We start from the raw sequence: 18744 nt of genomic DNA on the forward strand, positions 1-18744 counted from the left end.
TCAAACTTGGCAGAATAGTTGATTGCAGTTTACAGGTCAGCTGTTGGGTAGTCACGGACCTTCTGCCTGTGGCCGATGGGACATTGAGTGAGCATACATCTTTAACATGTAATTGCATGTGTGTGAGATTGAAACTGGTAATGTATTTTTATCTTTATCTTTACGTATCTTGAGGAAGTTGATGCCCAAAGTAAATTTAAAAATTCAGGGTAATTCTATGTTAATGGATTTTGTGTCTTAATTGGCTGAATTTCTCTTTAGGAATTACAGGAAGTCACTTCATAAAGAACTGTTTTTACAAAGTTCATTGTTCAATACCTGATCATTTCTGTTTTATCTTTAAAGGTCTTTTTGGTTCATCAAGGGTGCAATATGTTGTAGATCATGCAATGAAAATTGTTTTTCTCAACACTGACCCCTCCATTATAATGACCTATGACACTGTTCAAAGTTTGCATTCTGTGTGGGCTCTCCGGAGAGTCAAAACAGAGGTAAGGATAAAGGCAAGTCACATCTTAGTAGGAAAGGATAGCTAACACTGAAAACTTTCACATGTGTTTGGGAGAATCATTTGTGAAATGCATTGAGCTTTATAGGAAAAAGGAAATATTGTGTCTTTAATAACTGGCTTCTACCCTGAATTCTCACCAGGAAATTACCCTTTTAATCTAATTATTGCCTTTTTTTCCCCCCTTCTCATCATTTTGACTTAAGGAAGAGAATGTTGTCTTAAAGTTCTCTGAACAGGGGGGAACCCCACAGAATGTGGCCAGTAGTAGCTCCCTCACAGCACACCTCAGAAGCCTCTCCAAAGGAGATTCTCCCGTGGCTTCACCTTTCCAGAATTACTCCTCCATTCACAGTCAGAGTCGCTCGACCTCCTCACCCAGTCTACACTCTCGTTCACCTTCTATTTCCAACATGGCAGCTCTAAGGTGGGAATTAAGTGTGGAAGTGTTTCCTTGTTTTAACAGGATCTCCCAAGAAAGAAATACCTTCTTTTCAAACTTTCTCTTATTGTTACGAAAGATTTATGATCTCTGTTGACAGCTCTTGGGTATTTTTTTACAGAAAATAGCAATTATCCCAGTTGTGTTACTTTTACTAAGTAAAAGCTAGTTTTTTTTTAAATGAGTCCTATTTAGAAGCTGGCTGTGCTTGCTGTAAGATTGGTTGCCTCATTACCACTAAATGGCAGCAGTTTGATGAATATTAATTGCAAAAATATTTTGTTTTTTTTTCTTTCTTTCTTTCTTTCTTTCTTCTTTCTTTCTTTCTTTCTTTCTTTCTTTCTTTCTTTCTTTCTTTCTTTCTTTCTTTCTTTCTTCTTTCGTTTTTGTTTGCATTAGCTTTTTCATTTTTATTAGTGTATACCTGGTAATATGGGGACATAGTTTTGTTGGTATGTACGTATCTGGATATATAAGAATATAGTTTGGACCTTTTGGAATAATAAAAACAATTCATGTTCTGAGGCAGAAAATGAACTAATTTTCAGTTTTAAAAGTAAAGGATGAATTCTAACAACAATTTTAAATCTTTGGAATGTAATAAAGCACATTAGCGTGAACCATTTAAGTAGTTTTTCCCTTAAAAAAATATTTCTGACTGGGATTATGCCATGAATGCACTTGGTACCTAGAGTTTTAGAAATTGTGATTGCAAAGTATGTTCCATCAGTCTGCCTTGTTAATTGTGATGCTCTTTCTCTGTTTGTTTTGCAGTCGTGCTCATTCTCCTGCCTTAGGAGTGCACTCTTTTTCAGGGGTGCAGAGGTTCAACCTTTCAAGCCATAATCAGTCTCCAAAGAGACATAGTATTTCCCACTCTCCAAATAGCTCTAATGGCTCCTTCCTTGCACCAGAAACAGAGCCAATTGTTCCTGAACTTTGTATTGACCATTTATGGACAGAAACGATTACTAATATAAGGTTTGGGATATATATTTTTATATTCGAAGAAAAATGTGGGTAAAAGTCTTAGAAAATATTTAGTGTTTTACTTAAGGTTTCCTTTTAATCTTTTAATATAACTAATTATATAAAAACAGATAAATATTAAGGCTACCTTAGTTTCAATAGAGGATATTAATGATATTAAAGTGATTATAAAAGTATTCTCTTATCATTTCTTATTTCTTCCTTAGTAGTAAAAATCTCTCAGATTTGAGGTGTTTGATGTTTTAGGGAGAAACAACTAATTTCTGTATATTAAGAAACTTGGGATTTTCTAGTATTTTTAAAAAGTTTTATCTTTATGTTAGTTGAGTGTCAGCTGTTTTTGGGAAATGCAGCTCAGATCTCTGTTCTGTGTGGCCTTTCTCCTATTATTTTCTCTTTGATCATTCATTAATTCAGCCAATTCCAGTGTGTGTGATAGTGGCTGTGGGTTAATAGGTGTTCCTCTCCTGAAAAAGAGACAGCTGAAGGATGGTGACACAGAGGCACTGCCTACTTTACTGATAGGGTCTTGGGAAGATGAATAGGTATTTGTTGGGGAATAAAGGGAAGAAGAGCACAGTAGGCAGGGCGATCAGAAGTTCAGAAGTATGAGTGTGTAATATGTGCAAATACTCTCTGCTTATGCTGGAAGGAAGGGCAAGGTTTGAGAAAGGGGAGGCTTGAGAGAAAGATTGCCCTTTAGGGCTGCTGTATATGATAAGGGCTGTTAAGAGGGTGCTTTATATGTATGGGTCATAAACTCAGAGGAAAGAGCAGAGCAATAAATGTGGGAATTGTTGGCTTATAAGTGGTGATTTGGGCAAGAGAGGTAGATTGGAAGTCAAAGAGTGTGTAGATGTTGGTTTCCTGGAAGGCCTCTGGATGAGTTTGCAGTTGGCAGAGGTTCCAGTAACGTAGCATTATATAGTAATCTTGTGCACGTGTGATGTATAGGACTTTTCCTAAGGAGAGGGTTTTAACATTCATTAGATTCTCATAGGGGATCTGAGTCCTCCAAATAATTGATCTGGTGGTTGTGAGTCAGAAGAATGCTAGAGACTAAAGTCTTGGAAACTTAAGATTTTGGGGGTAAAAAGGGAAAAAGAGACAAAGCTGGAGAGGTCAAGTGGGAGAAGCAGCAGAAGTGTCATGGAACACTGGAAAAGAGAGCCTTTCAAAAAGAAAGCTGCCAGTATTACCAGGTGCTGATGGGGGTGGCACTAAGCGATGAGCTCAGGGAGGTGGTACGTAGGTGGCAGTGAGTTCACTGGTGACCTTGGCCAGAGCACTTGGAGAGGGGCTGTGAAGTGGAATGGGGTGGAAGAAGTGAATGGGGAATGAGGAAGTGAACATTGACATACAGATTATCTTAAGGATTGCCTTTGAATGGGCATGAGGAAACAAACTAGAGGGAGTCTCAGGGTCAAGGGAGAATTTTCTTGCTGAATTACATTAGAGAAAATTAGTCTTTGAGACTAAATATCTTGGCATGTATCTCTAAAATGTAAGAACATCTTACCACAAGGCCATTTTTATACCTAGCCAGTTAACAGTACTTTATATCATTTATTATTCAATCCATCTTCATATTTTAAGATTTTTATCTTAATATGAGAGAGTAGGCTGCAAGGACTATATCCAAAGTAGGGAAAGCATTGAAAATACAGGAGAGAGGAAATGACTGATAGAACTAGGAACCAGAAAGGAGCACAAGTGGAGAGATTAGCCTTGGGGAGAAAGATGAAAGTCAGTGGTGGTTATTAGATACATAGGGAAGAGGTTGGGCTCAAGTCCAGTTTTCTCTGTGATGCAGAAGGCAAATGTATGTTGTTAGGGGATAGGTATAGTTGGAGGAAAGTAAAGCTCTGAATACAGTGTTGAAGTAGCTTCTCTGTTTTTGTTCCTCATAAATAAAAATTTCCTTATATTTAAAAATCATTTGTCTTTAAATATTTCTTGCTAAATTGAATATATTGCAGATCCTTATTTTACAGAATTATGGTCTTCTGTATCACTCCAGAAGGAAATCTTTGGAAATTAGAGATATGATTTCCAAAAAGAGGGATAAAGTAGAGCCTAATCTGAGAGAGAGAGGTTGGTTAGGTTAGGGTGGAGGTGACGTTATAAGAAATGTGAATTCTTACACCCTTTAAGGGATAGGAATTCAGGTTTGCAGCTTTAGCGGTAGGTAACTTTAATTATATGGAATTAAAAAGATCATTGATAATGATTAAACTTATTATAATATATTCCCAGAAAAGCTGTGAAATGGACTTCTCAGAATCAAAGAACTAGAAGGAATCTTAGAGATCAGAAAATTCCAATCTTAGAAGTGTTGTGGGGTCTTCAGTGTTACTGCTTGGTCCAAGTCGTTTTAAGATTTCTTGCAAGATATTTTCATCAGTAGTTAACGATGGCAGATTTTGGAACCAGTGTTGACAGTTATTTTATTAATGTATCTACTACAGAGAGAAAAATTCACAGGCCTCAAAAGTGTTTATTACATCTGACCTATGTGGGCAGAAGTTTTTGTGCTTTTTAGTGGAGTCTGAACTCCAGTTACGGTAAGTGCGTGCATATACTTCCCCTGATTCTTTGTAAATAAACTTAGGGCTGCTTATTCTTTTTTTGACTTAAGTAGCTTTATTGAAGTAATTTACATACCAAAAAATTAACATATTTTAAGTGTATAGTTAAATGATTTTAGTAAAATTACAGAGTTAATGCAACCATCAGTACAATCTGGTTTTATAACTTTTCTATCCTAAAAAGATCCCTTGTGTTTGATTTACAGTCAGTCTCTCTTCTGATTTCCAGCCTCAGGTAGCCACTCTGTAGGTTTTCTGCATAGTATATTTGCCTTTTCTGGTGGTTTTATGGAATCATACAAAATGTAGTTTTTTTGTGGCTAGTTTCTTTCACTTAGCGTAATGTTTTTTAGGATCCACCATGTTGTAATATGTATGAATATTTTATTTCTCTTGAGGTAGTCCATTATGTAGATACATACATCACTTTATATATTTATCCATTCATCTGTTGATGGAATTTGGTTTATTTCCACTTTTTGATTATTGTGAATTATGGCCCTGTGAACACTGGAGCAGAAGTCTTTTGTCTGAATATACATGATTACTTTTTTCTTGAGATATCTAGTAGTGGAATTGTTGCATTGAACACTAAATTCATGTTTAACTTTTTAAGAAATTGCCAAACTTTTCCAAATAGGCTGCATCCTTTTATATTCCCACCAGAAATCTGTGAGGGTTCCAGTTTCTTTATTGTGTTGTCATCTCTTTGTAGCTATTTCTAGTGGATATGAATTTGCATTTCCCTAATGATTAAGATGTTGAGCATCTTTTCATGTTTTTATTGGCCATTTATCTTTTTAGGTAAAAATGTGAATTAAGATCTTTTATCCACTTATTTACCTTTTTATTTTGAAATAATTTTAAAACATAGGCAGTTGCAAAATAGTAGGGGGGGGGCGGTCCTATGTACCATGCACTATTTATCTCCCGAGGTAACATCTTATATAATTATAGTACATTATCAAAACATGGAAATTGACATAAGTAGAATCCACATACCTTATTCAGATTTCATCAGTTTTATGTGTACTCATTTGTGTTTTTATGTGATTCCATGAGGTTTTCTCACATGTAGATTTCTGCTAACATAATAGTCAAGATACAGAACTTCTTTATTACCTCAAAGATGTCCCTCATGCTACTCCTTTGTAGTCCTATACACCATACCTACCCACCCTCATCCCTAACCCCTAGCGACCACTAATCTGTTCTCCATTTCTGTGATTTTGTCTTTTGAAAATGTTACATAGATGGAATCATAACAGTATGTAACCTTTCAAAATTGGCTTTTCCCAGTCAGCATAATACCTTTGAGATCACTGTAAGTTGTTGCACATATCAGTAGTTTGTTTCTCTTTTTATTTTAAAATTTAGCTGTGTAAAGTTTCAAGAGAGTAATGATAAAACTCAGCTCATCTTTGGCTCCATCACCAATATACATGCAAAGGATGCAGCGCCAGTGGAGGTAAATGCAAGCACATTTCTTGAAAAGTTGAAAATTACTATGTTTTATGATTTGCACAGATTGGCAAATAAAATTTTTGTTTCTCTCAGAAGATAGATACCATGCTGGTCCTTGAAGGCAGTGGAAACCTGGTGCTGTACACAGGAGTGGTTCGGGTAAGTAATAAATAGCATTTCATCCTTTTGTAGGACCAATTCCTTGATTATTTTTTAATGTTAATTTAGTTTAATATTAGTGACCACCTGGGTGTAGGATTTAGCAGATTTTTCTAAGAGTTGAAAATGAAGTCTCCAATTAAGGTTGGTCCCAATGTGGAAACCTAAGACACACCGCTATTATGGATTGGTGCTATGAATCTGGCACAGCTGGGGAACCATAATGAGTATAGGTAGATTATTAAAAAAAAAATTAAAAATAATTTAACCTGAAGTTTTATAAATAATGTAGTTTTGAAATTGATGTATGGGTAGCTTTGTTAGGTCTCCAAAAGTTTTTGTGAAGTTTCATTAAATGTGTAATATAGTGGCCATATATATATATGTATATATATATATATATATATTTTTTTTTTTTAAGATTTATTTATTTGTTTAGGATAGACATAGAGAGAGAGAGAGAGAGGCAGAGACACAGGAGGAGGGAGAAGCAGGCTTCATGCTGGGAGCCCGACGCGGGACTTGATCCTGGAACTCCAGGGTCGCGCCCTGGGCCAAAGGCAGGCGCTAAACTGCTGAGACATCCAGGGATCTCCAGCCATATATATTTTTTAACAGTTGTGAAATTTACATACATAATTACGTAAATTTTAAAGATTTAAACTATGAAATTTAAATACACACATACGCACACATAATTTGAAGGCTAATGGAGTGCTCCTTCCTATGACTACTGTCCAGATTAAGAACTAGAACATTGTCAGTATCTTTATAGTCTGCAGAGTGTTGTTTCCTTACTGCATCCTCATCTCCTTGCCTCCCCCTGGATAGACACAATTCTGACTTTTTTGCAGTAAATCTTTTTTGCAATGTACAACATGTTTTACTGAGAAGTAAATTTTTTAGTTTTCCTTAAATTTGAATTTTTATATAAAGGAAATCATACCATCTAGTCTTCTCCAGATGTCATTATTTTCTTCAACATTATTACTATTTTTAGATTTACCTATGTCCACATGTAGCTGTTTACTCATTCACTGTTATGCAGTAGTCTATTGTATGGTTATACCAAACTTTTACTGTTTTGTCATCACTGGGGGTATTTATTTTACTTCTGCTATTTCCTCTAGTAACACTTTAAAAAAAATTCTTACACGTGTCTCTTAACCTTCAGAGTATATGCATATTCATGGGCCAAATTGTCCTCCAAGGTGTAGGTTGTACCAGTTTACAACATCTCCCCTTACTCCTTATCTCCAGCAGAGTATGAGAGTTCTGAGTACTGCTTTACATTCTTGTGAATCTATATTACTATTTTTTTTTCTTCTTTTTCTCCCCCCACATTGGCTTCTCTTTAAAGCCAGGTGAGAATGGAAGTCTAGGCACCCCACTTGGCCTTTGCTGACATGACTGAGAGATGGGACACAATTGTTCCCATGGTGTTTGTCTGGAGTAGGTTGCTTACTGCCTCAAAGTTTTTTATCTTGTTAGGCTATTCCTTTCCTGACTTTTTTGGCCAAGGAGAGCAGTATTTCTGGGGCCTATTTTTTTGTTTGTTTGTTTGTTTTTTTGTCTGCTCTCTTAATGAGATTGTGGTCTGACCCAACTTTTGTGCTACCCAGAGGCCAGCCTGAGAACTGAATGGTGTTACAGATCAGTATTTAGTTCTCAGATCTTTTACTGTGTCATTGTTGGTCAGTTTCAACACGGCTCACTCAAGAGGCCTGCCCAGGATTTTATACACATATTTAAGAAATCCTTTTCTCTACTTACTTCCTTTCTATTCTTCATCTCACTCCCTAAATGGGACGGGGGGGGGGGGTTACTGCCTTGTTATTGCATGGTGGGGGTGGAACACAGTACTCCACCAATAATTTCTGTGGAGGTTAGAAGGGGAGAGGTATGCTGCCTTATTATTTTAGAGTAAGGATGAAAGACCGTGTTCCTCCCCCTCCCTACCATTGGGAGGTTTAGAGGCGCTGCCTCTTCGCAATGAAAAGAGCAGCACTCTGTCCATAGTCTTTGTACCTGCAGTGCCTGATGAGGGGAGGAGATACCACCTAGTTACTGCCGGGCAGCTGTGCAAAACAAGGTTGGCCCACAGTCCCTATGCCTAGGGAGGGATGCCACCTACTTCTCAAAAGGGGAATGATAGAACTCTGCCTGTAGTTTCCAGACTATAGCTCCAGAGGAAACTGAGGACTATGGCTTTTTTTTTCTTAGTGTTTCCTGGAATGGGGCAGGTATGGTGAAGATGTTTGTCTTGCTTGGTTCCTCTTTTTCTGCACTTTGTCTAAAAAGAACAAGGTTTCCGGGGCATCTGAGTGGCTCAGTTGGTTAAGTGTCTGCCTTTGGCTCAGATCATGATCTCAGGGCCCTGGGATCAAGCCCTGCATCAGGCTCCCTCCTCCTCAGGGAGCCTGCTTCTATCTGTCTTCTGGCTGCTGCTCTCCCTGCTTGTGCTTATGTGCACACGTGCACACATGTTCCCTCTCTCTGTCAAAGATAAAAAGAAGAGCAGAGTTTCTCTTGGTTTGTACCTGTGGCCATTTCTGGGTTGCAGGCCCTTTGAGAGCTCAAGGCCTGTTACGGAAAAGTGAAAGAAACAAAAACACCTAGGGAATTCTTCATAGGTTCATTCTTGGTTCTCGTGTCCCTAGCCAGTGTCTTCTTTTCCTCACCTTTCAGAGTCTTGCATTGCATTATAAAATCTGTACAGATTCTATTGTAAATAGTGGGAGGAATAGAATGAGATGTACTTACTCCATATTTTCGTTAACTGGAGGTCTCTGTAGCTTTTTAAGAACTTTATATATACTGGTTCTCTCTCTCATTTTGTTTTCTAATCCTGAGGATTTTATTTGGGTAACTTTTGTAATTTTATTAGCTTTTGGGTAGTATATGGACATAAATACGGATTTTGTTAGAATTTCACTTGAGTTCTGAATATTTCCTTTGAGTCTTCTCGGGAGTTTTCAGCTTGTGTGGGTGTGAACCTTTGTTGTGTTTCTCCTGAAGACCCCACAGATAGCCAAAATAAGGGGTGGTTAGCATGGGTTGTCAACTCCCTCTTTTAATGAAGAATTTATATAACGTTTCTTGAGGAAGAAATATTTGAGAGTTTATGAGGGAAGAAGGCAGATTATGAGCTCAAGAGCAGTTTGGATTATATTGGGATTTAATTTCTGGAGCATCAGTCAGTCTCATTTATTTATTTTTTTTTAGCCCCGTGAAGGTAATTGATGTTCATTCTCTCTGTCTGGAGATATTGTTAAAAAGATTGTTGCTTATAGTCTCTGAAAGCTTAATGTCTCTGCTGTTTTTACCACTAATATGGTAGGAAAACGCATGATACATGGAATTTTGTATAATGTTCTGACTGTATTAGCATTCACCTACTTTCCTGCCAGAAATAAGTCTTTAGTAATGAAGAGAAGGAATCAAACCAAGAGAAATTATACCAAGACATTTGTAGTTGTATGGTTGGAATTAATAAAATTTTAATTCTTTTCGTTTTTTAGATGTGTTTGGAATATTTCAAAGCTTATTTAAAATTTGAAATATCAAAAGAAATTAATGCTTATGTGCCATAACATTTTATTTAAGGTTATGATACATTAAAGCCAATATTTTTTTCTGCATCTTTGTATTGCTTAAAGGTGGGAAAGGTTTTTATTCCTGGACTGCCAGCTCCTTCCCTAACAATGTCTAACACGATGCCTCGGCCCAGCACTCCACTTGACAGTGTCAGTACTCCTAAACCTCTTAGTAAACTACTTGGATCCTTGGATGAGGTGAGTAATGAATTAGGTATTGTCAAAAAAAATAGAGACTTTTTTTTTTTTTTTTTTTAGATTTTATTTATTTGAGATAGCAAGCAAGAGGATAGAGAACATGAGCAGTGGGGAGGGGCAGAGCAAGAAGCAGGCTCTCCATTGAGCCAGGAGGCCAATGTGGGGCTCCATCCCAGGACCCTGGGATCATGACCCAAGCCGAAGGCAGACCTTAATCAACTAAGCCATCAGGGGGCCCCAAAATTAGAGACTCTTTTTTTTTTTTTTTTTTTTTTTAAGAAAGATTTTATTTATTCACGAGAGACACAGAGAGAGAGAGGCAGAGACACAGGCGGAGGGAGAAGCAGGCTCCACACAGGAAGCCCGATATGGGACTCTATCTCGGGTTTCCAGGATCATGCTCTGGGCTGAAGGTGGCACTAAACCACTGAGCCACCTAGGCTGCCCCTAGAAACTCTTAATCATAGGAAACAAAAGGAAGATTGGTGGAGGGGAGGGGGTTGGGGCGGTTGGGAACCTGGGTGATGGACTTAAAGAGGGCACATAATATAATGAGCACTGGGTATTATATAAGATTGATGAATCACTAAACTCTTTCTGAAATTAATAACGTACTATATGTTAATTTAATTTAAATAAAGAAATAAAAAATAAAGTAAGTAAAATTTTAAAAATGTATTAGTGTTTTAAAGAAGTTTGGTTCAAATATTAGTTCTTCCCATGGTTAACTCTTTTCTGTTTTAAAAATGACAGAATTGGGGGATCGCTGGGTGGCTCAGCGGTTTGGTGCCTGCCTTTGGCCCAGGGTTTGATCCTGGGGTCCCGGGATCGAGTCCCACGTTGGGCTCCCAGCATGGAGCCTGCTTCTCCCTCCTCCTGTGTCTCTGCCTCTCTCTCTGTCTATAATAAACAAACAAACAAATAAATATTTAAAAAATGACAGAGTTGGAAGTTAGCTAATACTTGTAGGGTATACATATTTTCAAAACAAATGGTTCAGTGAATGTATTGACCTCCCTTGTGATGTGTAAGGTATTACAGAGATGAGAATGATACATTCTTTTTCATCTAGGAATTTCCTAATTGATTTGGGTGGAACAGATGTATTGTCTACATGAGAAGTTATAATTTAAGATAGACTGTTAAGACTTATGAATGAGGAACAGAGAGTACCACAGCAGATCCACTGATAGGAAGATATATCCTGATGGGTTGATGTAGCAGAACCAGAGGCTCATGTCTGAGGGGCTTGTCTGACTTGGTGTAGACCTTCAGGATAGTAGGCTGTCTGTAGATAGAAAGGGGGATTTGGGGCAGAGAGGAGGTAAGCAGGTAAGTACAGAACATTTCTTACGCATATTTATATTACCATTTTGTAGCATATAAGACTCAAGGTTGTGGAGTGAATGAACGCTTGTAAAAGTACAAGTAGCCTGTTGGGTGGGACAGGGCAGGGAATCGTTGACAATATCTTGTTTTTGAATGTTTTCTATGTGCTAGGCACTATTCCAAGTGTTTCATTTGTATTAACTCATTTAATCCCTTAGAATGGCTTTGTTGGGAAGATACTGCTCCCCATTTTATGAATGGGTACATGGAGGTATAAGAAGGTTACTTGTCTAAAGTCATATAGCTAGTAAGTGTTAGAGCTGGGATTTATACTCTTACTAACATGTTCTTAAAGGCAGAGAGGATGAAAAGGTTTTTATTCTAAATGCTATCACCAGAACATTACAGGATTTTGAGGTTGGAGTTACAAATGCTAGGCTCTGTGTTTTATTTATTTTTTTATTTTTTATTTTTCAAAGATTTATTTATTTATTCATGAGAGACACAGACACAGGCAGAGGGAGAAGCAGGCTCCATGCAGGGAGCTTGACATGGGACTGGATCCCGGGTCCCCAGGATCACACCTCAGGCTGCAGGTGGCGCTAATAAGCCGCTGTGCCACCGGGGCCGCTCAGGCTCTGTGTTTTAGATGTATGTCTTGGGACTTAGACCTAAGAGATTCCAAGTGTTTTCTGTGTTAATTCAAGAGATGCGAAGGGGATCTGAGTTATGGCAACAAATTGGAAAGGAGGGGAATGACACGAGAGGTCTGGAGAATTGGAAATGGCAGAGTCTGTAGCTGATTGATTTTGTGCTGTGCTGGTAGAAAGAAGTGTGGGTAACAAGGCTCAGAGTTCTTGAGCAAGCTAGGTGGATACCCATGCATACCAAGTTAGGAATCCTGGAGAAAAGAGTTCTGTATTTGAGACATTTGAGTGCAGATGTTGAGGGGAAGTTGAAAGTGGAGATTGGTGCAAGCAGTTGATTGTATTGATCAGTGTCTAGGCCCTGGTTTTATTTTTTAAATATGTGCAGCATTGAGTTCTTTCCCTTTAAGTCAGGACATTTGAAGAACTTTCAAATGGGAGCTGGAGAAGTGTCAGGGTTTTGTGTAATTTGGAAGAATTTTTGTGCTTTAAAATGTAAAATGGTTCCTAACCTTTTTGGAATTCCATTAACCCAGGAATGGTTAATATCTCTGGTAGCCATGGGATCACAAGATTATAGTATTACACATTGGCCAGTGGCTTTCTATGCTTCTGGTTGATTGTGCAACTAAGATTCAGGACCAGTGGAGCTCAGTTTTTTGTGGCATCTGTGGGAGGTGAAGCTAAAACATAATAAATAATCTTATACTTGATGGGCTGGCAATGTCGACAAGATATTTACTTAAGAGATGCCCTATAATTTGAATTTGGGAATACAGAAAGAGTCAGTGGTTAGGACTGGATCTAAAACTGGAAGCATCTACATGTAAATAGTAACTAAGATCATTTAAGTTTTTTGTTTGCATATCTACAGTCAAGCTCGTAAATGTTCTCATGTTTTCAGAACATAACAATTGCCTATGGGGGAAATACCACTATGTGCTTATCTTAATCTTGTTTTCTTGTTTCTTTTCTTTCTCATTACTCTCCTTTCTCTGGGGTCTTAAGATCCTCTCTACCTTGGCTGCCTGAAGTTATAGTTTATGTGTCTAGCTCTGTAAGATTGCCGGTTGTCTTCTTCCTCTTAACGTTGGCTTTCCTTGTACACTCAGTGTATCCATGTTCCCTTCCAAATCCCCATCAAATATTGCACATGCCAAGATCAGGAAAAGCAGTGTAAGAATTTCCGGCCACCTCCCTATGACGCCCTTCTTTCTCTCCTAGATCTTGGCCCCACGGGTTTAGGTTGTTCCATGGCTCTCCAGTGCTATTGATCAGAGGTTTTGCTATATTACTGGCCTCTTCTAGTTGCTTTAGGTGAGGGTCTTGGTCTGCTGTAAGGTACTTCATCACATCCAGAGAAGAATGATTTTAAATCATTACGTACAGTTGTTAGATTATGTACAAAAAGAGATTTCTTTAACCATAATTCATCAAAAAATATTTCATATGTGTTGTATATATGACTTCTTACAGGTGGTTCTGTTCTCCCCAGTTCCAGAACTGAGGGATTCTTCAAAACTTCATGATTCTCTCTATAATGAGGATTGTACTTTTCAGCAGCTTGGAACTTATATTCATTCTATAAGAGACCCTGTCTGTAACAGAGTAACTCTGGTAAGTATATTTATTTTTAAAAGATAAGGTAGTTCTCTAAGAAATATGACTATCAAATTTGTCAGAATGCAGAATTTGTCTGAAAAATGAAAAATATTTTTCATGATTTTTAAAATCTCTTGCAATGTGTCATTTTTTAGGTACTATTTTACTTTAGAAAATTTTTAAAAAAGGTTTTATTTATTAATTTGAGAGAGAGAGCAGCGTGCCAGCACAAACAAAAGGGAAGGGTAGAGGGAAAGGGAGAAGCAAGCTCCCTGCTGAACAGAGTCCAACATAGAGCTCCATCCCAGGACCCCGGGACTATGACCTGAGCCAAAGCAGATGCTTAACTGGCTGAGCCACCTAGGCTCCCCCTAATTGTGCTTAACTTTTCTACAGTTGCTTTATTATTAAAAAATTACTGAAAACAAATCTTGTTATAGTTGAATTTCATATTGACAGAATTTTCTCTTTTCATTAGAAGTTAATCTTTTTTAGTGCTGGTGACTCTTTGTGTCTGTATAAAAATTAGACATTCATTAAAACAACTTTTGGAAATTTTTTTTAAATAAGCACATTTATAGTTTCTGAAATTTGAAAGTATTTAGTTCCAGTTGAAAAATAATTGTTTTTCATTTATTTTATTGAATTTTGCTTTGACAGACAGTCTTGTAAAGCCTAGCCATTTTTAAGACATTCAAAGACTTAAAATGCACAAATTCTGTTTACTTGCTCTTGTTTATTTCCATTCTTTTCCTTAGGAATTGAGTAATGGGTCCATGGTTAGGATCACTATTCCTGAAATTGCCACCTCTGAATTAGGTATGATTGAGGTCAGACCTCACTTCCATTTATTCTCAGATTGTTAAGATTTGTGCTATTTGCTGATTTACAGTAGTAATTGGGATTTTAAAAAATCTGTTGTATTTGAAGCCATGGGATTGCAGAGAGGCTGTGAAGAGCTGGGGAGCTCTTTTTATTGTCTACTCCATGTGTGCTCAAAGGCTAGGCGTATACTTGGAAGATATGCTAGTTCTGTTTCCCTGAGATATCTTATGTTGAAGAATGCTGTGCGGTGAGATCAAAATATATGGACATGCCTCTTGCAAGAAAATCTGAGAAACAAGGAAGCCTACGCAACTAAAATAGTTTTTGGCATATGTGATAGGTTTTAATCATACAATGAATCTCTCAATTGTTAGATAAATTGAGAAATTAACATAATTGCCTTAATTGAATAAAACTTAATATTGCAGCCAAAATACAAATCAGGTGTATTTCAATAAAATTAGAGTCTGCTGAAATTATTGAAACAATTTGGGAAATACTAGGTGGAAAATATTTCTGAATAGAGAATAGTAAAGAAAACTTTAATTTGAAAAGATTTGTCAACAATTGTAGTAAGTTAAGAATGTATAAGGAAATTCACAACATCTATTGGTTTCAAAATCTAAGTGGCAAAGCAAAGCATTGGTAGATTGTGTGATTTCTGGAATTTGATAAGTAGGGTAGAATGACTTTTCCATTTTAGGAAATATCTTTCTTGGTGTGGTAAAATGATGCTCTGAGTAGGTATAGAGATACCTTGCTTTTCTAAAAGGTGTTTAGCCAATAATTTCAAAGCCATGTACCTTAGAAGTATAAGCCTGAACAAAATACATAAGAACAAATAATGGATTAAATAAAATAAATGAAAATGGAAAAAATCTTACTCTCATCAAATAGAAGTCACATAAATTTCTGTCCTTTATGTATAAAGCATTCCTTGGCCCCTCAAGCAGTATCTGATTTACACTTATTTTGGATTCAACTGTGACAAACTTAGTTTTTTAGTTTTTTTTTTTTTTTTTTTTTTTTTTTTTTTTAGTTTTTTAGTTTTTTAACATTTATTCTATTTGACTCTAATCTTTGCTATATGTGTACACACATAGCAAATTGATGAGAGAAAGGATGTGCTGCTGAGGATAGGCCTGGTGACAGTGGCAGTGGGAAGTGAAGAAGAGAATCCTCCAAAGAGAAGATGTGAGAATACAAAAACACTGCAGTTTGGGACCACTTACTATAAAAAGCAGACCCAGGCCTCTTTAGGACAGTAGCCTGACAGTGTAGCTCTGTGACTGCTATTTGTACAATGGCACTGAGTCATTAAGGAAGGTAACAGTTATGTAGTATTGGCTGATACATTTGAGACAAGAGCATGTAAAACATTTATATGGTGTCAGAAATAAAAAGTGAATGGTGTCAGAAATAAAAGTTGTAAAGTTTTGGTTAACAGGAATGTTAACTCACTGAGAACATCTTTTAGCAATAGTTAAGCATTTGCTATTTGAGCTTGCATATATTGAATATTACATATTTACTGAAGTATTTCAGCAGTATTTTGTATGAATTTATTCATATAGGCATTGTATATTTTTGATAGAATGACCTTTAGTTTATTGTCCAAACTAGAATATTTTTGAGAGTAAAATGGGATGCTAATAGTAATTGCTGGAGCAGTGGGTATAAATCAGTTCTATCTCAGGTAAGGCGGACTATTGGTTGTCTTTATTTCTGATCCAGAGTCAATGAGTGGAAACCTGCCTGAGACCTCCTACAAGCCGTGTTGAATTCAGTAGTGGTTTAAGTTTCAAATGATCGGCAGGGAATGTTTGCATCCTCCTGGCTCTGTAATGATAGTTCTCTTTTCAGGGTAAATGGCCTTTACACAGAAGTTAGAAAATCTTTCTTATTAAAAGGGGAAAAAATGGAAATATGGGAAGCATACTAAAATTAATCTTTGCTTTTAATAGTGCAAACATGTTTGCAAGCAATTAAGTTTATCCTGCCAAAGGAAATAGCTGTTCAGATGCTTGTTAAGTGGTACAGTGTCCACAGTGCTCCAGGAGGACCCAGTTATCATTCCGAGTGGAATTTATTTGTGACTTGTCTCATGAACATGATGGGTTATAACACAGACCGCTTAGCATGGACCCGAAATGTAAGTACATATAATTTCTTTTTTCTGAGTTATTCTTGTGTTACCAATGTAATGTTTGCATAATTGGTAGTACAGTATTTAGAGTATATAATGGATCAGTTTACTGAAAGGTATACCTTAATCAACAAAATGATATAATACTAAGGCTTATTCTATCTCTATGGTAAATCACATGTCATTTAATATTTAATAATAACATTTTACTACTAATTATAATTATTGAGTTTTATAACATGGGAAAGCATGTTTTGATTATAATTTCTCATTTCATCTTTATAAAATGACTGCAGGTTATGCTAGGATTAGTAGTAATCATCTTGGTTTTATTAATGAAGAAAATGAATCACAGAGAGATCACAGACTGGTAACTTGCTCAAAACAGGGCCTAGACTAGGTCTTCTGATTGATGGCTTACTGTTGTTCTCTTCAGCCCAGACTGTTTTCGCACACAAATTACTTGGTCTGTGGGGAGGAAGGTTTGATTTGAGGGCGATTTAGAGGGCTTTAGCCTAAGTATCTACTCTGCTAATGATGCAAAGGTATAGTCCTAACCCTCCACTCCAGAAGCTTTCTTACAGGTCCTTAACAAGTGATTTACAAAACCAGCAGAGTAGTGTCTTATTTTTTTTTTTTAATTTTTTTTATTTATTTATGATAGTCACAGAGAGAGAGAGAGAGAGGCAGAGACACAGGCGGAGGGAGAAGCAGGCTCCATGCACCGGGAGCCCGACGTGGGACTCGATCCCGGGTCTCCAGGATCGCGCCCTAGGCCAAAGGCAGGCGCCAAACCGCTGCGCCACCCAGGGATCCCCCAGTAGTGTCTTAAGTATTGGTGATTCCTTTTGGCTCTAGAGATGACTCCTAGGGCAACCTTGCTTGGGTCACTCTGAAGAAATCCCTCTAGAATACACTTAACGTTTGTCTGGGTAATTCAGCTGTACCTGTCTGTATATTTTAGTCTTATACTAGCAAATCCATTTAAAAAATCATTTTTTTCTTCATTATGAACATACGTGCTTACCGTGGAAAATCTTGAAAATGGAAGATTTAAGAAGAAAATATTACTACTCAGATAACTACTCTGAGCATCTTTATATTGCCTTTTAGATTAACACGATGTAAATGAAAAGTTCCAATATTATTAAAAATTCTTAGGAAAAAACCCCTCATTTTATCATCTTCATAATAGGCTGTCATGTGATTTTATCATTAACCAACTGCTAATAATAGAACATTATTATTATATATTATATAAAAATGTTAAATCACTCTCACTTTTTCTAATTAGGAATAACTTGAAGGAAGGCTCTAGTCATTTCCTGAGAATATAACCTTAGAAGAGGTATTATTAGGTCAAGTAATTTTCAGAAAGGGTTTCCTGTTGACATTCTCACTGGCTTCATTTAGAAGTGCCCACTTCACTACAATGTTGATTTGTGGTTTGGTGAACCTTTGGAAATTAGACATTTTTCTTTTTTTTTTTTTTTTTTAAGATTTTATTTATTTATTCATGAGAGACACAAGAGATAGAGAGGCAGAGAGAGACACAGGCAGAGGGAGAAGCAGGCTCTATGCAGGGAGCCTGATGTGGGACTTGATCCGGGGAATCCAGGATCACACCCTGCGCCAAAGGCAGATGCTCGACCACTGAGCCATCCAGGCGTCTCATTTTTTCTTATTCCTAAGTAAATGGGAGCGTTTTTTTCATATTCTCATTGTTTGTTTGTTTGTTTATGTATATACGTATGTACGTATGTAGGCAGGCTCCATACCCAACGAAGGGCTTGAATTTATGACCCTGAGATTAAGAGTTGGATGCTCTACTGAATGAGCGAGTCAGGAGCCCCACTCATTGGTCATTTATAGTCACTATTTTTTGACTTGCATTTCCTGTCCTTGTCTATGTTTCATTCTTTTCTCTGCCAGCAACCAAAGTAATCCTGTCTGACAAAGTCAGATCATGTCTCTGTTTAGAGTCCTCCAGTATCTTCCCTTCCCAGAGTAAAAGCCAGAAACCTGCAAGGTGCCATGTGACCCATCCCTGTCTTACCTTTCTCATCTTATCTCCTCATCCCTGCCTTGCTCACATTGTTCCTAGCTGTCCTCCTTCCGTTTCTCTTCTTGGAACACACCAGGCGTGTTCCTGCCTCAGGTTCTTTGCACTTGCTATTTATTAACTCTAGAGGAAAAGCCTTCCCCCAGATAAGAGAAGCTTAGGCCTTTTTCAGATAGCACCTCAGTGCA

The 18744-nt window shown here is 37.2% G+C and overlaps 1 protein-coding gene across 2 annotated transcripts in view; it reads left to right on the forward strand.

Annotated features, from left to right (window-relative positions):
* Nucleotides 1–18744, forward strand: part of ANAPC1 (anaphase promoting complex subunit 1) — a 102052-nt gene that overhangs the window by 10141 nt on the left and 73167 nt on the right. Inside the window, exons 8-17 of one of the 2 annotated variants that reach the window (XM_025994353.2) lie at nucleotides 346–491; nucleotides 715–935; nucleotides 1725–1931; nucleotides 4409–4504; nucleotides 5906–5996; nucleotides 6086–6151; nucleotides 9811–9945; nucleotides 13398–13538; nucleotides 14282–14342; nucleotides 16313–16500. In XM_025994353.2, coding sequence (XP_025850138.1) covers nucleotides 346–491; nucleotides 715–935; nucleotides 1725–1931; nucleotides 4409–4504; nucleotides 5906–5996; nucleotides 6086–6151; nucleotides 9811–9945; nucleotides 13398–13538; nucleotides 14282–14342; nucleotides 16313–16500 — 1352 coding nt within the window. The remainder of the gene's footprint in view (nucleotides 1–345; nucleotides 492–714; nucleotides 936–1724; nucleotides 1932–4408; nucleotides 4505–5905; nucleotides 5997–6085; nucleotides 6152–9810; nucleotides 9946–13397; nucleotides 13539–14281; nucleotides 14343–16312; nucleotides 16501–18744) is intronic. The other variant, XM_072767149.1, reaches the window with a different exon arrangement.

Source organism: Vulpes vulpes, chromosome 8 (genome assembly GCF_048418805.1).
Source record: "Vulpes vulpes isolate BD-2025 chromosome 8, VulVul3, whole genome shotgun sequence".
In the NCBI taxonomy this organism is placed as follows: Eukaryota; Metazoa; Chordata; class Mammalia; order Carnivora; family Canidae; genus Vulpes; species Vulpes vulpes.